The sequence below is a fragment of the Vicugna pacos genome, chromosome X (assembly GCF_048564905.1).
Source record: "Vicugna pacos chromosome X, VicPac4, whole genome shotgun sequence".
NCBI classification, from domain to species: Eukaryota; Metazoa; Chordata; class Mammalia; order Artiodactyla; family Camelidae; genus Vicugna; species Vicugna pacos.
Genome location: NC_133023.1, coordinates 24,788,878 through 24,816,792, shown reverse-complemented (window position 1 = coordinate 24,816,792; position 27,915 = coordinate 24,788,878). Strand labels below are relative to the sequence as shown.

The 27,915-nt window shown below is 35.3% G+C and overlaps 1 protein-coding gene across 3 annotated transcripts in view; it reads left to right on the top strand.

Annotated features, from left to right (window-relative positions):
* Positions 1–27,915, top strand: part of DMD (dystrophin) — a 1,854,428-nt gene that overhangs the window by 660,904 nt on the left and 1,165,609 nt on the right. For all 3 annotated transcript variants that reach the window (XM_031673322.2, XM_072956638.1, XM_072956633.1), the window contains 6 exons: positions 846–1,058; positions 3,938–4,051; positions 4,896–5,051; positions 15,969–16,139; positions 19,578–19,760; positions 26,932–27,066. In XM_031673322.2, the coding sequence (XP_031529182.2) occupies positions 846–1,058; positions 3,938–4,051; positions 4,896–5,051; positions 15,969–16,139; positions 19,578–19,760; positions 26,932–27,066 (972 nt within the window). The remainder of the gene's footprint in view (positions 1–845; positions 1,059–3,937; positions 4,052–4,895; positions 5,052–15,968; positions 16,140–19,577; positions 19,761–26,931; positions 27,067–27,915) is intronic.

Here is a 27,915-nt window from a genome sequence, read left to right as displayed (position 1 = left end):
GGAACAACTGTGTATGTGTGTATATGATATGATGCTATAGTCAATATTTAATTTTACATAGACAAAACTGGAAGTTTATTTAATGTCATAATAGGTGTATATAATGGGTATTTTTTACCTTTTTTACCTTGAAACCTTATTACTTTATAACCAGAAAATAACATATAAATAAATACTGAGCAGGAGAAACCGCAGGATAGACATCCTATTATAAGGGGTAGCATAGGTTATAGAGTATAAATGTAAAACCAAGTTTGTAAATTCTCCCCAAAATTACCCTAGAATTTCACTGTGATATTACAAAACAGAACAATGTCTTTTGAAAAATATGAAACGTTCATTAACTGGCACTAGTATACCATCCATCTGGTAACTTATTCAGAGCTTTTTTATTCCATATATCAATCTGATAAAGTTATATTTTAACCTATGGAGGTTAGAAATTATCTTACTAAAGGCTAAGTATAATTGAATTAAACTCCATTAACTATCATCAGTGCAGTTATGAATATACAGACACAATGTAATAAAATTAGATGTACTCAAACTCTTTGGTTTAGTAAGACCGAGTTTTGGGTATATTTGGCATTGCTCATAAAATAGGCATAGTTTTTAAGTAAAATATTACTGAGTAATGTGTAAATGACTTGTGACAATAAGTAGACTTTAAATTACCAGTTATTTTATAACTGATATTACATCACCTATTTTTTAGATGTTTGAATCATATAGCTTTCATTTTAAATACATTTGATTTATCTGAAAGTCATCAATGAAGTTGCACAATGAAACTCATTAGTATTCATCAACTAGTATAAATACACTTTGTTCTTTTTAATTTTGAGGCTTTACAAAGCTCTCTGCAAGAGCAACAAAATGGCCTAAACTATCTCAGCACCACTGTGAAAGAGATGTCAAAGAAAGCACCCTCTGATATTAGCCGTAAATATCAATCAGAATTTGAAGAGATTGAGGGCCGCTGGAAGAAACTCTCTACTCAGCTGGTCGAACATTGCCAAAAGCTAGAGGAGCAAATGGCTAAACTCCGAAAAATTCAGGTAATTCAAGATTTTCCTTTTTACATTCATTTTTATGTGTTTCTCTCCTAACAATGTGTTATAAAAGGCAAATAGACATTTAACCTCCATAGTCCTTCAAAGTCAGTGACAAGACCAAAAGACACAAATTTTTCTCAACTGAGTATATTTTGCCTATTGTTTTTAAGAAAACATTTATTGAGACTTCCGCTTCTTAGATTTTCTTTAGAATTAGTTTTTTTCCACCAGAACCAATAAGACTTAAAAGTCTTCTTAGTTTGGTAATTTTCAAAATCAATGTTGTCTTTAGCCTGGTTGTCCTTTAAAATATAGGTGTCATTTAGTTTACGGATGGATAAGACATTATCTATCATATAATATGGTCTTACCATTTCATTGTTATATTTTATTTGTTATTTTATGTATAAATTTGATTCCATCACCTTCCACAAACCAACTTCTCCTGACTAAATTTGTTTGAATAGCGCCACCTAATAACCCAAGGGGAAAATAGTAAACCAACAGTTACACTGTAGTCTAAAGTTTAAAATATTTGGTAATATAGGTAAAATCTCTCTTAGGTTGTAAATTATTGTGAAAAAATAGTTAATACTGGGAAGAATCTTGAAAGCATCATGGCATGATGGAAAAACATTGAAACGAGATGCTTCTGGATTAAATCCCAGTCCAGCTACTTAGTTGTTTTTTCCTAGCTTTCACAAAGCGGAAGACTGAGCAGTTTTGAAACATTCTGTAAAGCACTCCACATTTATGTGTCTCTACTTGTAAACGTATGTGGACATGCATATGCATACATACATGCACATACATACCTAGAGACTTGCATTTTGGCCCATACCGGTGGTAAAGCAGTGTCCAATTACATGGTCCTTGCCGTCAAGGAGCCCGCATCCTAATGAAGGAGAAGGGTGAGTTTCCTATTGCTGTTGTAACACATTGCTGCAAATTTAATGACTTAAAACAGCACACACTTATTATCTTATGGTTCTGGAGGTCAGAAGTTCAAAATCAATCTCTGGACTAAATTCAGTCTCCGTGGGCAGGGATGTGTCCTTTCTGGAGGCTTTAGAAGAAAGTTTGTTTCATTGTCATTTTTAGATTTTGGAAACTGCATTTGTTGGCTCATGTCTCCATCTTCTATCTTTAAAGTCAGCATGTGGCACCTTCCAGTCTCTCTCTTACACTCCTTCCTATGTCTTAATAAGGACCCTTGTGATCATATTGTGCCCATCTGGATAACCAAGGATCATCTCCCCATCTCAGAATCCTTAATTTAATCATACCTGCACATTCCTTTATGCCATATAAGGTAACAGTTCACAGGTTCCAGGGATTAGGGCATGAAATCTTAGGAGGTCATTATTTAACTCACATTATTTAATTCACTTGAAGTAGATTAAACAGTGCAGTATAGGTTATGGCATTTTATAATAACTATAAATGAAGTATAACCTTTAAAACAAGTTATGACAATGAAATGAGGAAATCCATCATAAACTAGGAAAGAGGTTATGAAATGTTCTTGGAACATGGATTATCTGGATTACATCTTGAAGAAGTAGAAATTAGGCAGCTAATGAAAGAGGGAGAAAGAGTTCCTGACAAAATGAAGCAATATGTTCACTTAATTGGAAGTAGTTCAGTCCTAGGGAGACAAAAGAAATATTTAGAGATTAATAAAATATGTGACAGGGGAAATGGTCTGGGAGTAGATTGTGAATGGTCCTGGATACCATGTTTTAGAATATGAATTATAACCTAATGCTGATGGGATTAAAAATAGTGATAATGTGGACCTATTATTGATATTTTAAAGGGTGGAAGATATGATATTTGTGTTTTTCAAACATCACTTTGATAAGAGGAACGAAGAGAGAAGAATGTTGGCATCTAGGTAGAGAATGAATTAGTAGAGAGTAAGACTGAAGCAGTTACCAGAAAGAGCGAATGCAGTAATCAAGGAGACAGTAATAAGGTCTGAACTAGGACAATGGTGATGTGGTAGAAGGGCAATACCGAACTCGAGAGACATCAGCAAGATGATAATGTTGGAAGTTCTTAGATTTGAGTAAATGCTTTTAAAGTCATTGTTATTTATCACAGTGAAGAAGAAACTTCCTGCGAGGCACATTTTAAATAAAAATTTAATTAAGAAAGGAGAAAATAGCACATCTGGACAGCATAGCTGAATTGTATGCAAATAAAGAAGTTTGAAAAATCATACACTTGAAAAGTAGCCTCAAAAAGCAGCAGGAGAAAAAGGCATTATGTGAAAAAATAATGGGGTGTACTTGGCTATTTACAAATGATAAAAGATGACATTTTCCACTTGATTATTACTTCAACCTGGTCAGGCAAGTAAGAAATTAAAAGCAAAAGTGTTCTCTCTTTAAAGATGACCAAATCTTGGTTTGAAAGTTCTCAACTGGTGGGACTACTTAAACTGTCAACTGTGTAAACCAATTTGTGGAAGTTCAGGTTTAGGGAGGCTATAAAGACATCATTACATTGAGTTTATTGTTCATAGTTTGTTTTATATACTGTAAGGGCACATTGTTAGTATTATCATGAGTTGTTTTGTAACTTAAAATTCCTCTAGAGGGGGATATGATTTAATGTTCTCGAGAGTAACATCATAAAACTACATTTGGCAGTAATTTTTTATTTTTAACAATATCAGACTTCATACACCAGTGCTCTTACAGTAGACCATAAAATGCAGTCTTAGTAAAAATATTCTTTTCCTGAAGAGCTACTCAGGGACATTCTTCAAACATGGGAATTGTTCCTGGGCTTGTGTTCAGACATATCGCCATGATGAATTGTGTTAGGAGAAATCAACACCCCAATAATGCCTTAAAATGGGCCTCTGATTCCAGAATCACATAAAAACCCTGAAGAAATGGATGGCTGAAGTTGATGTTTTCCTGAAAGAGGAATGGCCTGCCCTTGGGGATCCAGAAATTCTTAAAAAACAGCTGAAACAGTGCAGGGTAAGATTTTTATATGACACTTTTCATATGAAGACTTCTATATGGAAAATATTATTTAGTTATATCAGTGGTTCTGAACCAGGGGCAGTTTTGCCCCACCCCTAACCCCCGCCATAGCGGGTATTTATGTCCAGACAATGTCTGGAGACATTTTGTCATAACTTGGGGTGGGGCAGATCTAGCAGGTAAAGACCAGGGATGCTTCTAAATATCCCACAATGCCTTTTGTTCAACCCTCACTATACAGTTATTTTGATAAAATGCAGTTTGAAGGTAAATAATCCTTTGAGCTATTTGTTATATCTTTTTACAGATTATCAGTCATACTAGGTTGCTTTCTTCATGTATGTTGCACCATTGTATAATACAATATGTATTTTGAAATAATATTTATTATACCATTGTCAGGCAGTGGGAAGAAAATAATCTAGCTCTTTAAAGGACTTTTTTTTTGTGAATAAAAGCTAAAAAAGTAAATCCATCTTAAAAATAGCTATAAACACCATCCTGCTATAAACAGTTGCTGTGGTATCCTGTGTTTGAAAACCCAAATCCCTCCCAAAATAGTAATGTCAAAAGCCTATCATTTTCGCACATTTTTCCAACATGAAATACTCAACTTATCTACTTTTATATCTAATCTAAGTAGACTACAGATAGATAATTCCCTATTTCATTCATGCCATAAAAACCACTGAACATTTTTTTGCAGCATAGATTTCAGATTTTAAAGGGTGAAATTCATGTGTAGTGTCATGACTCCTAATGATACATTTCCTATTGATGTTGCATTTCTAATACATTGTAATTTTTTCAGCTAGCTGAAATTGAATTATTTCCTTAGCTTTTAGTCAGTGATATTCAGACAATTCAGCCCAGTCTAAACAGTGTCAATGAAGGTGGACAGAAGATAAAGAATGAAGCAGAACCAGAGTTTGCTTCCCGATTGGAGACAGAACTCAGAGAACTTAACGCTCAATGGGATCACATGTGCCGACAGGTATGTCCAATCTCTTTAACTGTGGCTTGCTTCTATTTAATTAAGTAAGATTTCTTAATGTTTCCCTTCACAATTGCCCTTTTAAGAAGTTTAGTCTCTATGTTGATGGTTTAAAGCACAATTAAAACTAGCTTTTGCCTAGCATATAAGCCATTTTCATAGTAGACACTTTAAATAGTATATATTCATCTTATCAGGGTCGTGAAATGACCATACTGAATACAACTGTCTTGCTGAACAATAAAGTCCTTTTCTTAGGCTTTATTTTTATGGAATCTTGTCTCCAATGCATAGCTTTATAAAAGTAATTGGATCAACAAAGGTATTTTACTCTTCTATACTTGATAGAGAAATACAGTGAATGAGTAATATAAGTGTATGTACAAACAGAAATGTTTTTCACTCTAGATTGTTAAGAATGACAAGTTTGACTTCTTCAATACATCTAGTTCAATAAATGGATTAAGAATAAGAAGCAGTTAAGAATAGCTCAATAGAAAAAAATATAAAATAACTGTATATTCACATCTGAGTTCCTCATTTTTTATATAGCAGATAGTTTTATAGATATTTATTTCCAATTTCAAGATTAAATTTTGGAAAAATAAATATTATATACACAAGTGGTGTATATCAAATACTTCTTGTTCAAAAGCTGAAATTTTGACCTAAAGCAATGATTACTTTTCAATACACCAGTACCTTTTTTGAAGTTAATGAGAGGTTTCATTTTATGCATATTAGAGGCAGTCTTTCATTACTTCTAAGTAACCTTTCAAAGTTGAAAAGAAATCATGCCAAAAGGGAAAAACTAAATTTGAAAAAGCAAAGAATTTAGACAAGTAAAAGTCAAGGCAAGTCACCCAGCTAATACTGTCACTGACAAATGCTTACCAGTTCGATTAACTCACAGATGAGATAGCCCTGGGTCAGCTAGCTCGCATTCTTCTCCTGGAGTACGCAGTTCTAGAAGGGCTGTTCAGGAAAAAATGTTAGTTAGATAATAGATTATACCACTGGTGTTTTCCTGGAAGGCCAATATGAAAGGTGTTTGTTTGTTGAATGTTTTTAATGGATGAATAGAAAGAACAACACCAATTTATTTATAGAAAGAGAGCACATTATGTGTCTGTGTGTGTGTGTATCAACAATATTACAGAATTATTAAGGTTCTTACATATTAGAGCAGTGTAGTTTTTAAAGTGTCTCTATTTTTAAAATATCCTTGCTTAATACTTTATGTTTACTATAAAATTTGCCAAGAATTTGGTGTTGAAAAGAAGTTTGTAAACATACTAGCATGCTGCAGAGCAGAAATTCCATAGATCCCAGCTATGTTCTCATCCCGTCCTAAGAATATTTTATGTCTCTCTGGTTCTTAGAATATCACTGTGCCCAGTGCCTTGACTTTATGTTCAGGTGAACTAGGTTTTGAAATGAAGGAATCATGACCTCAAGAAGAGAGGGAAAACAATGTAGTACAAGCAAGGAAGTCAAGCTTCTGTGTTGGGGCCAATTTGGTACTCCATAGAGAGAATGGAAATGAAATGTAAATCTTTGTACTACAGAAATGGCTGAATACAAAATCAGGGTGTGCTGTTCTGTCCTGGGTTAAAGTTAACTCCTTACTTGTTTCTAGATGTCAGAGTCTGAAAAACACAACTAATTAGGGACAGAATTGTCCATGTGCCTTAAAGATACTTTGAGATCTCATGATCTGATTCTGTAGGTGTAAAGTTGAGATAATTTAAATTTTATTATGTCTCTAAATAAAAAATATCAAGATCCTAGCTATTTATAAAATAAAGGATAATCATTACTAAAATAGCCTGCAAATTAATGAACTTTATTCAAAAGAAGAGAGGGAAGGAGTTTTATAATTATGAATGTTTTTATATTATTATGTTATGTATTTATTAAAGAAATTATTCATATGCATGTAAATACTTTAGAGAAACATTTTCTTCATTACTTACTAGAATATTTATTTAAACACATAATTATTACACATTTTGTATTATATACACATAAACTAGGGAATACAATAAAACATAGTGTCTATCTTCATGGAGGGTACAGTTCAGTAAAGCAAATGAAAAATAAATGAGTTAACACAGTATCACACAGTGCTTAATTTTAATGTTGATAAAAGCTCTGAAGTAAGCAATCAGAGTTCTCTAAGAATAGTAGGAGTGGGGACCTACTTGTTACTGAGTTGTCACTGAAGTCTTTTTTAAAGAGGTGGCATTAAAGCTAGTGCCTGATTAGTGAGGAAAGCCTGACACTTTTATGCGTAGATTCGAGAAATTCTGGATATAGAATGAAGTGGGAGGAACTCCTGAGGCGAGGGAGGGGTGAGCATATTTGCAGCACTCAAAGAAGCCACTGTCAGTGAAGTAGCATAAGCCATGAGAAAACGGGTGGGAAATAAGAGTCATGAACTGTCTTAGCAGTCACAGTGAGGATTTACTGTTCATGTCAAGAACAGTGGGAAGCTATCAGACTTATAGGTAAAGAAGTGGCATCATGTAAAGTGATTGTTTAAAAGTTTGCTGTAAATTCCTGTTATATGAAGAATGGGCTGAAGGGGCACAAGTGACAGCATGGAGGAATCACAGTTGTCCAAGTAGGAAGTAATACTGGCCAGGAAAAAGACCAGGGGGGACATTAGTGGAGATTGAGAGACATGAAGAAATTCGAAATGTGTAATCCTCTTGTGACATCACGTTTGATTCACTGTCAGAACCTCTCCCAATAATTTTGTAAGCTCTTCTATAGAGCTAGAGCTGGTTTTAACTCTTGTTGCTCCGTCTCATTACTGTTTATTCTGTTTTTATGGATATTTCCCATTACACAGTAATCAACATGAGGAAGGGCTATGTTTTGCTAGGCAAACTGGACCAGTGTACTTGTGTGAGTCAAACTTTGTTTATAGTCCATGGTCAGTCTCCAACAAGCTTATCTCACTCAACGTAGTCACTTATTTTTCTTGTTTCTTCCAATCAATTAGACAAGTTTTTCCTTGTTGTATTTTTAGTCAGGGCTTTCACACTCACATCCACCCAAAACCATTTTTTGTATCCCAGCAACACATTCCTTTCTTGATTTTATGTTTTATCAGACCCCGTTAGAAATGGCAGTACTTGCTAAAGGAGAATACTTGCAGAGTATCCAAAGGGAGGGAGAGGGAAGAATCAAAGCATATTCAGAGTTTTCTGTTTTGAGCAACAGTGCTGGCTACTGAGTCTTTGACTAAAGAAGGAAAGACTGCGAGCTAAGGGAAGAACAAAATTGATGAGCCTCATAGAATGATCAGTACTTCTATTTTAGTCATGTTTATTTTGGAGTAGCCAGAATGCATCTGGAATTCAGGTAGGGTATCTGAACTTGGTGTATAAACTGTGTACACAATAATAAAGATGACATTTATATAACTCATATCTCACAATGAAAAGATTTCTCAGACCCACTTTCCCCAAATTCTTGGCCAAATTGGATACAATAAAAACTCTTATGGATGGAGAAGACTTTCTAGTGGCTAGAGAGGCAAACATAATGTATAAGACCAGGAGCTCTGGAACCCAGTTGCCTGAGTTTAGATCTTACTCCTACCATAAACTACCTGTGTGATCCTGGAAAAGTTGCTTAATCTCTCTGTGCTTCGGTTCCACAGTCTTTACAGTGTGATCATATTAATGCCTACTTGATAAGAATTTTAAAATAATTATTGAGTTAGTCTTTGTAAGGTGTATAGACCAGTATCTAATACAAAGTAGCCACTGTATACATACTTAAATTAAGGGAGATGAAATAGGTATAAACTTACATATATGAAATTATAAAACATGTATAATTTCTAAATAAATCATGCATGGTTATATATTTTAATTATTAGTAATTAATGTACAGTTATCAAGAAACCCTGAATCTAGAGGCCAGGTAGATGTCATTCTGGCAACTTGCAGATCATTGTCTTTCTCTAAGTCAGTACATTTTTTGAGTGCAGTCATCCACATCCCCTGGGTCACTCTGCCCCATTCCTTGAATATTTTAACAGCTGACTCACAGTTACTCCTGTCATAATTCTTCGTTATTTCAATATCTTCTTAGATGGTTCTCCCAGTTCCTGAACCCTCAGTTCTTTGATACCTCCCCCCAGTGATATTCTCTCTGACCCTGCCTCTGTCCCTCATTGCCAGCCTCATAACATAGACATTGTCGTTACCAATAACTTCTTTATAATTTCAGCCTTTGACACTCCACTCTGCAGCCACCAGCACTCATACAGTACAGCCACTGTGGAGATTCCTGTACGGAGATTACTCTCAAAAAATTAAAAATAGAGCTGCCTTATGATCCAGCAATCCTACTTCTGGGTATATTTTCGAAGGAAATAAAGTCAGGATCTCAAAGAGATATCTGCGCTTCCAAATTCATTGCAGCGTTATTCACAATAGCTAAGATACGGAAACAACCTAAGTATCATTACAGATGAACAGATAAAGAAGATGTGATACACACACACACACACACACACGCACACGCACGCGCACACACACACACACACACACACACACACACACACACACACACACACACGAGTATTACTCAGCCCTGAGAAAGAAGGAAAGCTTGCAATTTGCAATAACCTGGATGAAACTTGAGGGTGTTATACTAGGTGAAACAAGTCAAACAGAGAAAAATTAATATTATATGATCTTACTTATATGTGGCTGAACTCACAGAGTAAAAGGGGGACTGCCAGGGCTTGTGGAGTGGGGGGAATGGAAAGATGCTGGTCGAATGGTACAAGCTTCCAGTTTATGATGAAGTTCTTGGGATCTAATTTACAATGTGATTATTAAAGCTGACAATACCATACTATGTACTTGAAACTTGTTAAGAGAGTAGATCTTTAATGTTCTCACCATAAAAAAGAAAACTAATATGTGTGGTGATGATGGCATTAACTAATCCTGCTGTGGTAGTTATTTCACAGTGTAGAGGTGTATTAGACTGTCACATTGTACACCTTAAACTTAATGTTATGTGTCAGTTGTAACTTAATAAAGCTGTGTGTGGTGGAGAAGAGGTGGATTGGGGAAGAGCAGTGCTGAATGTTAGAGTTACAAATTCTGAAACAGGAAACATGAGGAACTTTCTGTTTTTTTTAACATTTTTTTTGAGTAATAGTCATTTTACAATATTGTGTCAAATTCCAGTGTAGAGCACAATTTTTCAGTTATATATGAACATACATATATTCATTGTCACATTTTTTTTGCTGTGAGCTACCACAAGATCTTGTATATATTTCCCTGTGCTATACAGTATAATCTTGTTTATCTATTCTACATTTTAAAATCCCAGTCCATCCCTTCCCAACCCCCACCCCCCTGGCAACCACAAGTTTGCACTCCATGTCTATGAGTCTGCCTCTGCCCTGTATTTATGTTGTTTTTTTTTTTTTAGATTCCACATATGAGTGATCTCATATGGTGTCTTTCTCTCTCTTTCTGGCCTACTTCACTTAGAACGACACTCTCCAGGAACATCCATGTTGCTGCTAATGGTGTTATGTTGTCTGTTTTTGTGGGTGAATAGTATTCCATTGTGTAAATATACCATCTCTTCTTTATTCAGTCATCTGTTGATGGACATTTAGGCTTTTTCCATGTCTTGACTGTTGTAAATAGTGCTGCTATGAACATTGGGGTGCAGGTGTCATTTTGAAGTAGGGTTCCTTTTGGATATATGCCCAGGAGCGGGATTCCTGGGTCCTATGGTAGGTCTATTCCTAGTCTTTTGAGGACTCTCCAGACTGTTTTCCACAGTGACTTTCCTTGCTTCCCTCTCCCACTCTTAATGATTTAGATGTCTTTTTTTCACAATTTTGTGTTTATTCTATTTGGAATCCATGGTAGTTATCACCTTTCCAGTTACGAGTTTCTCATTTTTGTAGCATCCTGCTTTTTTTCTATTTAGAGTAGACCTGTCAATATTTCTTTTAGCATGGGTTTAGTGTTGCTAAACTCTTAGTTTTTGCTTGTCTGTGAAGTTCTTTATCTCTCCTTCTATTCTAAAGGATAGCCTTGCTGGATAGAGTATCCTAGGCTGCATCTGTTTTTCCTTCAGGACTTTGAATATATCTTGCCACTCCCTTCTGGCCTGTAGTGTTTGTGTAGAGAAATCCGTTGAGAGCCTTATGGGGGTTCCCTTGTAATTCACTCTTTGCTTTTCTCTTGCTGCCTTTATGATCATTTCTTTATCCTTGACTCTGGCCATCTTGATGATGATATGTGTTGGTGTGGGTCTGTTTGGGTTCTTCCTGCTTGGGACCCTCTGAGCCTCATGTACTTGGATATCTGATTCCTTCTTTAGGTTTGGGAAGTTTTCAGTCATGATTTCTTCAAAGACCTTTTCAATCCCCTTTGTTCTTTCTTCCCCTTCTGGAACCCCTATTATGCGTAGATTGGCATGCTTTATATTATCCCATAGGGCCCTTATATTGTTTTCATTGTTATTTATTTGCTTTTCTCTCAGCTGTTCTGATTGGGTGCTCTCTGTTGTCCTGTCTTCTAGGTCACTTATTCGTTCCTCTGCATTATGTAGCCTGCTTTGTACAGCCTTTAGGTCAGCTCTCATCTCTGCAAATGAGTTTACTAATTCTACTTGGTTCTTCTTTATAGCTTGTATTTCATTTTTAACCTACTTTATGTCTCTAAACACTATTTCTTTTAGTTCCTTCAGTACTTTCATCACTCGTTTTTTGAAATCTTGATCTAGTAGGCCATCAATGTCTATTTCCTTGATCGTGCTTTCAGGGGATTTCTCTTGCTCTTTTATTTGGGAGTGGTTCCTCTGCTTCTTCATATTGCTCATATCTTTCTGGCACTGTGGCTTAAGGAGTATCAGTTATCTATTGTGGTCCTTAAGGAGTTTATTTATCTGTGTAAAGCCTATGCAGGAAGAAAACTTAAAAAAAAGAGAATTTTAAAAGAATAGAGAAAAAAAGGTGTGAAAACAGTGTATAATCAATAATAGGAGAGCAAGTTGAAGCAGAATAGCAATCGAGTTGAGACGTCTTTTAAAAACCTTAAAAAAAGAAAAAATCAAAAAACAGTATTTGAAAACTGTGTATAGTCAATAACAGGAGATCAAAACCAAGAGAATTAAAAATGAAATGAGGTGGATTTTTAAAAATAATAATAATAAAAAGATTTTAAAAGAAAAATTTTAAAGGGATTAAAACTGGAGACATATACAATTGTTTAAAAAGTAAAAATTAAAGAGATAATAGAAAGTAGAACAGATATAAAAAAGATTAAACAAACCAAAAAACAAACAAACAAAAAGGGTGTGTACTCCTGGAGACTGTGTGCTTTTAATGGTTTTATCGAGAGGTCTTTGTGTCTTCGCCCTGTTTAGCAAACTTAGCTTGCTGTTTCCAGAGGCCCTCTGTTGGCGCCCTCGTCTGTGCTGCTCCCAGTGGCTGTTGGCTAGCAGATCGCACCCCCTCCCAGCACTAGGTCAAGTGCTGAGCTCTTACCTGGTGGGCGGGCGGGTCACTCCCCCTCCCCCAGTGAGATTCTGTGCTCAGGTGAGGCAGGTGGGTGGACTGTGCCCCCTCCCAGCACCGTGGTCAGGTGCTGCGTTCCTGCCAGGAAGAGGGGTGGCCGCCTGCCCTCTCCTGGCACCTGTTGCTCTGCTGCTCTGTGCAGCTGCCCGCTCTGCCTCAGGTCAGCGCTCTGTAGGTGGGCTCGGGGAAGACCGCAGAACCGCCCCGCCCCTGCTCTGTGCCAAATCTCAGCTCCTTGTTTGTCTTGGTGGCGCAAATTCTCTGAGGTGCCAGGGCAGAAAGATCCTATCTGCCTCGGGCTGTAAACAAGTCTCAGTCCTGCCTAGGACGTTGCGGAGCCTCCGGGTGCAGATTCAGGGCTCGGCCCCGCCCCCGCCTGGGCACTGCGCACAGGAGGAGGTGGTGGCTGTGGCTGCGCCCTGCCTCTCTTCTCGCGAGAAGTGCCAGTAATGGCGCCGGGGGTCTGAGGAGACAAAGGCTATGGCGCCCCTCCCCCCAGGGCACACCAGCCATTTTGCTTTGCTTTTTTTTGCAGTTTATGGGGGACTGAGGTTGTTCTGCTCCGTATCCCTTCTCAGCCACGGCGTGCAGCACCCTGCAGTCCCTGGGGTGCAGGGAAGCTGCCCCAGTCCTCCACCCGGCTCCGGTGGCCTGTCCTGGCCCCAGTTGCCAGCTCGCGTCTCTTGGGCTGGGTGTCGCGGGGGCCCTTTGTGCCCATTTAACTTAGTTCTGTTGGTCATGGGGTGCTCAGGGCATATCTGAGCCTCAGAGGCTCCCCCTCCGTCCCCCTGACCTCTCTGTTGGAGGGGGGAGACCCAGCGAACAAGCGCTAGTCCTTCTTGGCCGCTCCCTCCCCACGGGATCAGTCCCACGCTGTTTTGCTTTTTCTTCTTTCTTTTTTCCTTTTCTCCTACCAGATTTTTGGCGTCTTTGTCTTTCGAAGAGGGCGATGTTCTGTTGGAGTTTGGCAGGTGCTCTGGTTGGCTGAGTAGGTCTGTAGATGTGAGTTTTGGTGTATTTGTGGGAGAGGGTGAACTATGAGCGTCCTTCTACTCCACCATCTTCTCTCTCAAGAACTTTCTATTTTATCAAGCAGTTGAGGCAATATAATCTGATAAAACTGTTGGGGGTAGATTGGGCAATTTAAGGCTAGGATGTTGGCATTACTAATGTGATAAAGATGAGGGAAAAATTGTGCTTTTGCCCAAATCTTTTCACAGAAATCCTTCTAAAATACGAAGCCATAAAAAATCCATCTCTTTCCCTGATCATTTTTAGAGCTGTGGAATATTAAATTTGGAAAAGACCTTGGAAATCATTTAGTCCAGCTGTTAGGTTAGTTAAGAAGCTGAGAAAAAGAAAAAAGAAGTGATGTTTCCAGGTTCACTTAGCTTGGTTGAGTTCAGGTCCACAGCTGGTGTTCTTTCCCATGTGTTAATGCTGTCACCTCAGAATGATTTCCTGCCTTTCTTTCCTTTTAAAATAATTACTACTGATGTCTTTTTTTTTCTGGTTTAGTTTTATAGCATGCAGTATTTTTTTTACTACATGTCTTTGACTAAGTTCTATTAGTCACTCTAATATTATTGTCACTTTGCCAACAGCCACAAAAGATTCTAGCAGAGCATCTAAGTAGAAATTTAACAGCTTGTTTACCTGGGCTTATTATAGGCTCATTGACTACACAAAATAATCTTTATACCTTAACTAGTGTAATTGTTAGGTATATGGTCCTAGCTGTGTTGGAGTGAAACATCTACTCACATTTCAATAGATCAGGTACTATGTTCTCCTACGAGAGTAAAGAACTTATAGTTTTAATTTAACTACATTAGGCTTAAGTTGGCTGTACAATGTAAGGAAAATTAATATGATGGTGGTTCTGCACATATTTAGTATTTGGTAAAGTACCACGAAAACTTAATTATGCTAAAACTGTGCCTTATATATTAAGACTTTATAATTACAACTCAGTTATTTAAAAGATAGAACTCTATTTAATCCCAGAGAGAAGAATAACATCATTTGATTAAAGTTATTTTTTAAGATAAAAGAGAAGTGCTATATAAAATTATTCTAATACTAAATGGAGATTTTTCCTTAGCGTGGTACAATAGGGTACTTTGTAGCAAACCATTAGCATGCATGATTTTCTCTTAGTTATTTAAAGTATTGCCATCTTCCTGGTTAAGAAGAAATAAATTCTGTTGTAAAAAGTTAGTACTTCAGAAATGTATGCCGCTTTACAAAGCACAAGTCTCCTATCACACCTGCTGTTCTGCAGCTTGCTTTTTAAATTTAAAATTATAAACTCAACAACATTCACTTTATTCACTTCTTTCCAGATGTATTGGTGCTCCAGGTATCCCATTCTGTGCATGTACATGTGTATCCTGCAGTATATTTAACTAACCCTCCATAAAAGCACGTTTGGGTTTGTTTCCAGTACATTGCTGTTTTCAAAGCTGAATTGAATAGTGCATATGCAGTTTTGTATACTTCATTTTATATGATTTATTCTTTAAAGTGGAAGAGTAGACTCAGATTTATGAACGTTAAAAAATGTAATACATTTTGCCAATTTACTGTCTGAAAGATTGTACTATGTTGGATATTTCCCTCAACAGGTTGGAGAACCTTTGTTTCCCCACATCTCTGCTCAAACTGGGCATTTCTGCTAATTAGTTTTGGCCAGTCTTACATTTGAAAATGCATTAACTTAATTTAATTTGCAATTATTTACCTATACGTGTTCAAATATTTAACTATACATGCGCAATTATTTAACCACATATGATACTGAGCATCTTTTTTCACATATATGACCTCATTTTAATTTTATTTCTGTGCATTATGTGACTGTGCCTTTTAACATTTTAAATTTTTTTCTTTCTATTTTATGAGAGTTTTCTGTAGGTGTAAGATTATTATGTTCCTAGGATATTTGAAATTGTAAAACTGTATCAAAGAGCACAAGGAATTTCTACTTCTATGTGTGCCAATAAATTTTTCCAATAGAAACATATTGTGAAAAAAAAGTTTTTCTTTATTCTCCATTTGCAGAAATGCATTACTCTACACAGCAACTAAAGTATGGTCTTAGGGCAATTTGTTCATTATGCCAAGTAATTGGCTATATCTTATTTTAACACTTATGTGGAATTAAGTGTATTTAGTTGCCATGAGTTACTTTCCTCATTCATGTAAGCTTTTTACTTCTTGCTTCATTTTTTGTATCTAAGCTTTATATTATTTACAGACCTTTCAATAATAATACAATGATAAAGTTTTGTGACTTTTATTATTCATGCTTTGCTTGTTGGTTTGTTTTATGGAAGGTCTGTGCCAGAAAGGAGGCCTTAAAGGGAGGTTTGGATAAAACTGTAAGCCTTCAGAAGGATCTCTCAGAGATGCATGAATGGATGACACAAGCGGAAGAAGAATACCTAGAGAGAGATTTTGAATATAAAACCCCAGATGAATTACAGACAGCAGTTGAAGAGATGAAGGTAAAATAAACCAAATAAAACAAATTGTGATTCTATACAGTCTGCTCTTTTCTTGGTTTAATAGTAGAGGTTGATTTTTGATTAACTTAGATTCAAGTTTGATAGACAATTTGTGGAACTCTTACATGTTTTATTTATTAAGTTTTATGCATTGTGGTCAAAACATAAATATTGACAATCACTGTTTGGAACATTTTTTCCCTGAAATTATGTACTATTAGGAGACTGGAATCACCTACTGAATTAGACATCTCTAGCTGATGCAAAGTCAAACTGGAAATCTGTCAAAGTGTTATTGAAATGACAGTTGGAAATCTAGGCAATAGGCTGTGTTAATTTGGTGGTATAAAGGGGTTTCTTAGAATTTTGAAGTACTAAATATGTTAGCTGATGATCTCTAATATGGATGAAAGGACTGCATTTACATACACTATTCTTGAAACAATGGAATGAAAAAATAACATTGATTTAGGTCCAAGGAAATTGGTGTATAGCAGGGACTTTGAGGTGAGGCCTGCTAATTGAACCTACACAGTGGCATTTCAAGTATGGCCCTGGGAAACCCAGTAGTCAGTGTCATCCTCTATTTTTTCATGTGTAAATCATATCATTTCATAACTTCAAAGTATGAAATGAGGATTGAAACTTACATGTAAGTAAATTGCCTAGCTCAGTGTGAGCACTCAATGATTTGCAGCTATAATGATAATTACCATCTTTGTGTATTAGCAATAACACATTATTTAACCACATTTGCCTCTGTGAACTTTTAGTAGATACTTATTTGGTTTGGGGCCACATAACACAGCAAAATCATTTTGGAGCCAGAAACTTGGGTTTAAAACCCGCCTTGGTCCCTCGCCAACTATGTAACATTGAGCAAGTTACGTAAACCCCACGAGCTTTCATTTTCTCATTTGGATCCAGGTATCAAAATACCTGCTTCTCAGAATTATTAGAAAGGTGAAACATGAAAGTCCTAATGCAATGCCTGGCACAAATTAGATGCCCCAAACTAGTAATTATTATTATCATTATTATTATTATTGATGCTGCATGGTAAGAAATTAATTACATGTCCTTTATATACGTTATATGATCATTCAGTGAATATTTATTATAATTAAGAGCAGAATGTACTCATGTGAAAATCATGTTTAAATAACAAATGTAATGTGGCTTTAGTCACATGTGGAAAGTAAAATTAAAATATATAAGGAAGACTCTTTGGACAGGCAGTAATAGTTTCTGGAGTAATAAAAGCTATGAAAGCATTCTACTGTAGCAATACCATATATCATTCATTGATTTATCAACAAATATTTATTGCATAGTTATTTTGTGCCAGATACCCTTCTAGACATTGAATACAGTGGTGAGCAGTACATAAAAGCTACCTGACTTCTTGGAATTTACATTCTACCTTTTGGGGGGGAGCAATGAATGAAGAAATATGCAAATAAACTCATTTGAGATCATGACAATTTGCCTTAAAATAAACCAGGATTATAAGATAAAGAATAATTAAGAGTTCCAGTGGGAGTTGGGGGTGATGAGACGCTGTTTTAGACAGGGTTGACTTGTAGAGCATTTGTGAGGAATTATATTTAAAATGAGATAGATGACCTGAGATGATTTGGAGGGAGTGAGTAGGTATTTGCTGACACAGGCACTTTGTAGGGTGTCAGGGGATTTTCATTCTAAGTGAAATGGAAAAGTCATTGGAGGATTTTTAACAAGGGACTATAATGATTTTAAATTTGATGGTGGGGAGGTCACCATTGGGCAAATTGTATCATTACAGAATGTGAGACTTAGAGGGTACTTTGGAAGCAAAATAGTACACATTTCTCTCTGCTAATCGAAAAATGGAAATTTACAGAAAAGTCTAATAATTTACTCATAGTCACAGGCTCTATCTTTGGTAGAACCAAAAGGATTGAATATATTCCCTTCCATCCCTCTCCTGTGCCATTTCATTCCATACAGTTCTATTCTATTAAGCATGCGCCACCTCTGTTGCCTTTCTCTTCACATCTCAATCCCCTAATGGCTGTTTTCACCATCTCTTCTATTACTATACAGCCACTGCTTCAGATCCCTAACTAGATAATCAGCAGTCAGCTTGTGTTCAGCCGCTCCGTTTTTCCTGGTTCCTTTGTTTGGCTCTGGCTGTCTTCCCTCATTCTTTGAACAGTTTGCTTTTATGGGTAACCGCTCATTCAGATCTCTTTTTCTTTCTAGTGCTGGAGAGTAAACTGTCTCAAATTAATTAAAAAGTATATGAAGAGTCCCTGAAATGAGTGGCCCAACCAATTAGTCCACATTGATTTGCATGTTTAAATGACTGATGTAGCTATAAAATTGGTGCATATGGGGGTAATATTGAAAAGAGGAAAAGCCCAGATAGCTTGTGGCAACAGCAGCAGAGGGAGTTGGCAAGAAAATTCCATTTCTTGTATTGTCTGCATGCCAGTCAGGATTGTCTTTTTGGGTCTATTTCACCACCCAGAGGCTAGAGATGGTACCTTGTCCAGGCTTCCAGCTGTGCTCATATTGAGAGCAAATTTATCTTTATTTTCAAAAGAGACTTACAGACCTACTTTGACATCTCTCCCTTATTTACTCAGATAATAACCAGAGACCTTCTTCTGTTTATTTTTCTTTCCTGTGTTGTACTTGAAAATGATAATGTTCCTTTCTTTCCCCTGTAAGCAAAACTTTTGTCTTAAAATAAAAGAGCCAAGGGGAATGTTTGATTAGCAACATCTGACTTCAACATTCTTTTTGGAAGTCTGAAATGACTATACCCCAAAACTTTATATTAAACCTTTTCGTTAAAAAAAAAAAAACAAAACGACTCTAGGATACCAAGGCATAGCTATACCAGGCCAGCACCCTCATGTCAGGAGCTTCTGTTGTGTTTCTTTCTCTTATGTATTTTCAGTTACTGAACACAACTTTCTTTTATCAAAATATATTCCCAAAAAGAGCATTAAAAAGACTTTTCTATGTTAATTATCCTTTGATTTAAATGATATTTGTATTGATTTCAGTATTATTCATCTATCTGAGTAATTCATAAGTGATTTAAATTCTAGACTAAGATATTTTTGAGCCTAGTTAGCATTGAAATATTTGTTTCTTGGTTATTATATATATGTATATATATTCTCCACAAATAGATACCCACATACAGACTACTTTTCAAACTATTCTGATTAAAGACTGCAGTCTGATTATAATTTTTTTTCTTCAAGTTTCCAGTTTTAACTAAAACTCAAATTTATGGAAGTGATTGGAGTCAGTATTGGATTTATTTTTATTAATCTCATTCTAACAGAGGTGTTGCAGGGAAGAAAGAACACGATATATAGGAATGCATCTTGGGAGTGAAGTCATTGCCTTGCTATTAAGAGAGGATTCTTTCTTTTTCAGAGAGCTAAAGAAGAGGCCCAGCAAAAAGAGGCAAAAGTGAAACTCCTCACTGAGTCCGTGAACAGTGTCATAGCTCAAGCACCACCTGCAGCACAAGAGGCCTTAAAAAAGGAACTTGACACACTAACCACCAACTACCAGTGGCTCTGCACCAGGCTGAACGGGAAATGCAAGACTCTGGAAGTCAGTTTGCCTTTATTGATCTTTATTAGTTACTGTATGTCAATTTATGATTATATGTGAAACGTACTGATTAAGAACGTGAACTTTACCGGCTACCAAGTGCTGATGCTGCCAAATACTGCACACTAGCTGGGCTTTAATTTAAGCCACCTCCCCGCATGTAAACTGAGTAATCATTGTGATTAGAGTTGACAGGGAATTTAGGTGCCCCATCATTGTTGAAAATCATGATGGTTTAGGGAACTTTTTTATACTGAGTGATGTTTCAAGGCAGACACAACTCAGACGAGTAGAGTAGACCTTTGAAAATATTTAGACTGGATCTTTTACCTGTACCCAAGATATTTCCAATATTATAACTTTGTAATTATAAAATTGAATCTCCAAGTTTCTCCAATATCAATTCCAATTCCTTCTTTATCAGTCCCTGTTCTTTTTTGTATCTAATTCATTCCTGATACACTTGGCTAGTGTCTTCTATTTCCCAGAAGCTATTATAGTTGCTGAGGATATAAAGTGAAATCTGTTCTGTTAGTGCTGTGTGAGTGCAGAGTATCAAACAGACAATGGGAAGGGAAGGGAAGGGATGGCACTAAATCTCAAGGAAGTCACAACTAATTTACTGTCATGTTATGTGAGGGAAGGACTTCTTATATCTAGGAAATTGCTTTCTGATAATCAAATAGAACACAAATGTTATGTTCTTAATTTCTTTACATCATCATTATTCTTGGCTTTCTCTTATTTATTTTGTTCATTGAAAACTATGCTAATCCATCAGAAATCCATTTTGGGGTACATTTCCCAAGGGGATCTTTTATTTTCATGTTAAGAACAAAATTTTCAAGACCATTTATGAATGATTCTTCTATTTCTCATCTGTAATGACACTTCTAGACTCTTCTATTTGTATTACAGTTATCAAGTTATTTAGCCTCTTTTTATTTCCAGTGGTTTGGAATATATATGCTATTTACTTTATCTTAATGGGACCCTTAATTATTATCTTGTGTACCTTAATCAACAAAGCCTGCAATAATAAGTATTTCTTTCCACTACATGCATCTAACAATGGTATAACAGAACCATTGGCATGGTTTAACTCTGAATTTACTTCCCATCTTCCATATTATTGTTGCACGTTATTTCTTACTCCTCTAAATTAGTCAGTGCCATTGCCACCACTGTTGTAATTAGTATTTTTAATAATATTTACTTAGGTTTGCCAATACTATTTTACATATTTCTGTAATGGTTTTTGCTTTTCATATCTTTCCTTTACTTCTACTCTTTCACTGAGTGTGAATAGCAAATGCTCTGAGAGACTGCATGACTGAAAATGCCTTTGATTTTTGCCCTCAGTAGTGATAGCCTACCTGAGCATGATTACGTGGGAAGAGTTGTTTTTCACAACACTGAAAAACAGTATTCTATTGTCTTCTGAAATGCTTTGCTATTATGAAGACTGCTGTCAAAATTATTGTTTCTTTATACTTTTCTCCGGTACCTTTTCATTTTCTCTTTGTCTTTGGTGCTTTGCAGTTTCAGTCTATTTATGTGTAATTTGTTTTCATTTATACTTTATACTTTGTTATGTGGTATGTTAATAAGAACAGAATGATCATTTCTCTCTTTGGTGGTCTCCATTATCTTTTTGAAGATTTTCTTTTTCTCAATCTCTCCATTCCTTCCTAGAGGAACCTTTATTAGATCTATGAAGAATCTCCCCATATTCTGATTGTTGGCTTCCCTTTAATATTTTTTATCTTTCTTTCTTTGTCTTCTGAATTCTGGTTAATTTTCTAAAATCTGTCTTCCAATTCTCAAATTTTATCTTCACCTGCTGGAAGCATAGTTTATAACTTTCTTATATAAATATATATATTCACCTCTGCCTGTATATACATCTATCTATATATATGTGTTTGTATTTTTTTTCAAAGACTGTGTTTTCCATTTCTCTTGGTTTTACTTAGCTGTTCCTTTTTCAAATCTGTCTCTTATCTAATCCTCTGCTTTTGTGTAATTAATTCTATTTCTTCCTTTGCTTAAATGGTTTAAACTTATGTAATCTATTTGGTTGAGAAATCTCAACTTAATGAGTAAGAAGTATTAAACAGTTTTATTTTTCCAAAAACTAAAACCAATGATATTAAACTCTATTTTCTGCCTATACATGGCTTTTTAATGAGTATTTCAGTCTGATCTCATAACTTTTCATTAACTTTTAGTTATTAAAATTTACTCTCACTTAAATTTTGATCTCATATTTTATTAAAAAATTTCCACCAATTCAGATTAATCTTGTGTCTTCAGTAATTTATACAGAGGTGGGAGTGAGAAAAAGTGATCTTTTAGTTTCCTCCTCTCAGTTTCTGGATAGTGAGCTTCTAATATTGTTATATAGGAGGGTAAGGAATGAAAAGTACACTCCTAATCTGATGTTCGTCTCTTGGCTGGCTGTAATTGCTATTAACTTTTTAATTAACACCCACACACATCTGTGATGATGAGTCTGTAATCAGTAGACTCTATAGGTTATCACTACTGATCTGGCTTATTCTCTGTAGACTTGTTGTCGTCTGATGGAGATAACAATTGGTCTTATTCATAGGGATGTTAAACTCTAAAAAAGATTTCCTGAGCATATATGATACCTTGGTATATTGAACAAGAATTTCAGGCTGACTCTTACCAATAGCCTTGCATTATATTTCCTTTAAAATTAAAACTTTATGACTCATGCTTTTGTGATCCCTTGGAGTCTTACTTACCCACTACATCTCAACTCAGCCTGTGGGCACTGGCAGATCCCATCTTCCATAATTCTCAGGAATGAGAAATTTGAAGGAATTGTCCTTGACTCCTTTTTTGCCATACCAGCAACTCAGTAGGGAAGGCATGACAACCATCCCTTTCTGAATGTACCCACCCAGTTGACGAACAGTATTCTTTCAGATCTTGTAGAGAAAAGGTACCTGGTAAGTTTCCCCTAAGCACCTTCATAAAAGGTGAGAAAAAAGACTTTCTTAACTTACTAAATTCTCTTCTCTTCATATTCCTCCATGCCTTCCCCATCTGCTCCCTCTTTTTAGATGAGGGCTTGTAGAAACATCCAGCAGAAGTTTTCCCAACATAGAATATAGGGAACTTAGCCTTTTTACCTCTTAAGTATGAACTCTAGTTGTCAGCCTCAAGAAAAGTAGATCCTACTGGCAACTTTGACTTACTTATTATTAAATTACTTGTTATTAAATTCCTTAAAACTGTTCTCTTACCTCTGTTCACAGTGTATAGATGCTACCATTTCTTAGAGCTATTGGTTCCCTCTAATTGTAGTCAATTTCCTCACATGGCTTGTAAATTTTTGTTTGTGAGCTCATCTATAGTAGGAATTGTATCTTACAGGCAATCCCTTCTGTGCTAGGCTACTGGAGAGTCCTTACGAGTATTTTTTATTTGTGTCTGCCAGAGTCTGAGAGATGTTATGTTCTATCCTCAAGTGTGATATAAATTTAGGTTTTAGTTTTTAGGTGGATAATTTAGTCTGTTGGGTGGATCCTTATTTTCCAACCAAATCAAAAGGGTTCTCAGCTTTCTTGGCAGTTCCTTATACTCCAGTGGATCGGGATTTTGTAGTTCTTGTTTTCAGGATAAGTGACACTCATCTTTATGCTTTTCCATCTCCCTGAAATGCATGAGACCAATGCCTCTTTTTCACATCCCAAATTTTAAATACCCCAGCTTTTATGTCATACACCCTGTTCTGATATGCTAGTATTTTATTAAGCTTGGTTACCTAATACCTAGTGCACTTAACATCCCTCTTTGTTTCTGCCACCTGAGAATTTTTCATAATTGTTTCATAAATCCTCTATGAATTTGAATTTTTTCCTTTACATTTTATCTAGTATTCCATTATGACTGAATCACCGGTGGAGGGACTACCACATCAGCTCCATTTACCATTTTGACCAGAAGTTTCCTTTTTTGTTTTACTCACTTCAAAGCCACTTTGAATTTGGTGATTTCAAAGTAATTTTAAGTTCCAAACTGTTAAGCTTAACAATAATTCTAAGTGGCTTTTAGCTCCAATTCAGGCTGCAAGACCATATTTTATTTTGCAAAGGTGACCTGTAAAGCTGGTACATTCAAGCTCTCCAGCTGTGTCCTTCAGATGCATTGAGGACACAAGAGGCCATCCATCCTGATGGTTAAATCAGCAAGGTAGTTCATTACCTCAATCTGTACCAAAGTTAATAAGACATATTACCAATCACATTTCCTTATCTTCAGAGCTCTAAAGTACCCTCGGGTATTTGAGGGGATATTTATATTTTCCCACTGGGATCTTTGCCCAGAAGGAAGACAGCCTGTAGTCCAGCAGGAGCTGGAAATGACCCAGATTTAAAATTTCTATCACTTTTTTAAAGTAAAATACTTAATTTTACTTTCTGTGATAAACTGTACATAAAATACTGGGCAAGAATTGGTAGGCCAGCAAGGCAGGTTAAACTGATACTTTTCATCAGTTAGAGAATGTCCTCCATCATTTGCAAGGGCTCTGAGCAAAGGTGAAAATAGGGGAAATCTGATAGAATTGTTGATTTCTCCTAAAGTGAAAAACATCATTCCTTTTCTTCATTTATGGTGGTGGTGGCTAGGTGGGAAGGGGCAGCTAGCAGAGGGTGGTGATTGTACTATTACAGTTATAAGTTTGCCCAATATTTACAATCTCACAGCTAATGGAAAATGACTATTTTAATATTCTTATCCTCTAGTGCATCTTCCTACTTTTTTCCAACAGACAGAACCCTGATCCAGAAATTTACCAATATTGTTTCTCTGCTTCAAAAATATTTTATCACATACATGTGAATACCTAAACAATATACTGCTCAACTTTGTGTGTTCTGAGGGTATCAAAAGGGTAGCCTGTACTATATAGTTTCTTTAGGGCTTGCTCTTCTTGCCCAACATTTTTATGTCTCAGACTCATCCACGTGGTTCTGTTTGATAAAGTTGTATTTTTGCTTCTGTATTTTTTGTATAAATAGGATACAGTTTTATACATTCTCCTGCCAGTGGACATTAAGGTTATTTTCCTTTTTTTAAAAAATTTCTTTCTTTTTTTTTAAACATTTTTTATTGAGTTATAGTCATTTTAAAGTGTTGTGTCAATTTCCAGTGTAGAGCACAATTTTTCAGTTATACATGAACATACATATATTCATTGTCACTTTTTTTTTCGCTGTGAACTACCACAAGATCTTGTATATATTTCCCTGTGCTATACAGTATAATCTTGTTTATCTATTCTACATATGCCTGTCAGTATCTACAGAGTTTGAAATCCCAGTCTATTCCTTCCCACCCCCCTACTTGGCAACCACAAGTTTGTATTCTATGTCTGTGAGTCTGTTTCTGTTTTGTATTTATGTTCTTCTTCTTCTTTTTTTTTTTTTTAGGTTTCACATATGAGCAATCTCATATGGTATTTTTCTTTCTCTTTCTGGCTTACTTCACTTAGAATGACATTCTCCAGGAACATCTATGTTGCTGCAAATGGCGTTATGGTGTCGCTTTTTATGGCTGAATAGTATTCCATTGTATAAATATATCACATCTTCTTTATCCAGTCATCTGTTGATGGACATTTAGGCTGTTTCCATGTCTTGGTTATTGTAAATACTGATGCTTATTTTCTTTCTTTTTAATTTTTTTTCATTATTACAGAAAGTGCTGAGACGAACATTCTTGGAATTGCCTTTATTGTTCATACAAACCAGTTTCTCTGAGGATTTACATCAAAAAGTGGAATTTCTAGATTGCCAGATACATGAATATTTATCTTACTGAAAATGACAAATTGTTTTTCACAATGGTCATTGTAGTATATACACTCACAAGCAATAAATACAAATTTGTGTTAATGCTTCTCTTCTCTCACACTTGGAATTACCAAACTTTTTATTTGTGTCAGTTAACGTTATCACTATGTCATTGTAATCCTGACATATATTCCTCTGATCACTAATTAGTCTGATCAGATTTGTATATCTTTATTGGGTTTGCATATATCTTTTTCTTTCAGATACTGGTTGAGGATTTCATTTCATTTTTTGTTGGGTTATTTGTTCATCTTTTAACTGACTTGGTGTTCCTTTCAGTCTTATTCATTTCTTACAAACTTTGCAGTTGTTTTCTTCAAGTTTGAATCTTTCAGTTTTTTCATGGTGTCTTTTGATGACTGGAAGGTTTTAATTCTAATGTAATTAAAATTATTTGTCTCTTATGGTCAGTTTTGTTTGTTTGTTTTTTACCAAATGCCTTATTTGAGATACTCTTCTATATCCCAAGGTCAGAAAAATGGTCTTCTGTATTTTCTGGTAGCAATCTGAAAATTTCACTATTTCATGTATGAGTACTTCTGAATATTAATCAGTTTCTTTCAGTGTATATCAAAGGCCATTTGAAATAATCATGTCCTTGAAGTAGTTAGAAGTCATATTTCTGATAATACATCTCAAGGAAATAATCTGAAATATGGAAAAATCCATATTCATGATGATGATAATCACAAATTTATAATAGCAAACAAAACTAAAAATAGTCTAACTAGTCAATCATTGTTGATTATTAAGGAAACAAAACTATAGTCACTTAAATGAAACCTTAGATTTTTATTAAAATATACCTTCTTAGTAATATGGAAAAATTACAAGATGTTATGTTTAGTGAAAAGAGAACTATAATTAAATATATACTTTAACTATCAAGTTATTTATATATGATAAAGGTTAGAGGAGGTCACAGAAAAGTGATACTAGTTGTTGTGTTCAGATGTTAGGTTTACCTGTGCAGTTTCACATATACTTTTATTTTTCTATTTTCCAGACTGTAATGTTGATTAATTATTTTTTATTTCAAAAAGTAAATCACTGAATCTTGAATTTATTCATGTAATAAAATATTTCCTTAATGATTTGTAGTTATAGGCATATTAGATGCTCAAAATGACTAGTTGCATTTTCAGTGATTCATTGCAAAGGAAAGGTGAAAGATGTAAAATAAATGTTTTATTTTCAAGAATTTTAAAAATGGAGGTACCCAAATTACACGTTTACTTTCTTTCAAAATATTTCATCTGTGATATATATTTCTTTCATAGGAAGTTTGGGCATGTTGGCATGAGTTATTGTCATACTTGGAGAAGGCAAACAAGTGGTTAAATGAAGTAGAATTTAAACTTAAGACCACTGAAAATATTCCTGGTGGAGCTGAGGAAATCTCTGAGGTGCTGGATGTAAGTTTTGAATTAATATAATTATGATAAATTACGTATTGTATTGAAAGATGTTAAGAATCAGATAGAAGACAAATTAAAAGGAAACCACACTGGCACTTGGGATGAAGCCCTTTGTTTCCTCTAAGAACCTTCCAGTCTTAAGGTTTCAAAGAGGATTTAAATAACCTCTTACAAGGGACATTTGCCTTTTGCTGTATCGCTAAGTTCTATGTTGACACATTTCTTTACCTACTTAAGCGTACTACAGACCTATAAAGACAGTATGAATGCATAACTTTGCTCCGTTGGAGTAGAGTTAAACGGGACGATAGTGTAAAACATCATTTCCAGTTTAAAAGCTATGTTCGTTGAATTGGAACATATTTTTAAATGACTTAGGATCATAAATTTATATCTTACAGAATGTTTCAAAGTATTAAATGAGCATGCTTTGATATTGGAAATGTATCTTTAAAATGTTAATACATTTTAGTATATACAAAATTTTAATACGTTTTCTAGTTTTCTTTTGGAGATCTATAAAAAGTAAAATTGAAAGGAGTTTTTGCACATATAAGCTTTGATTTATGTGAACTTCTGACATTTTATTAATCATTAATGTCCTATGCATTTTATTGTACTTCTGGGTAATCTTTTATGTATGATGAATATGTAGTTTTAGCCTATTTATTGTGTGTAGAGCTATTTGTCGTGCAACCCCTTTGTAAATCTGCTAAAATGAGGTGTATAAATTAACAAGATGTGAAGAAAATGTAAAATGTTTTATACTGAGTAGAATTAGAATCCTAGAAAGTTGCGGTAGAAACCTAGACATCATTATATCCAACCTTCTTATTTTTGCAAAAG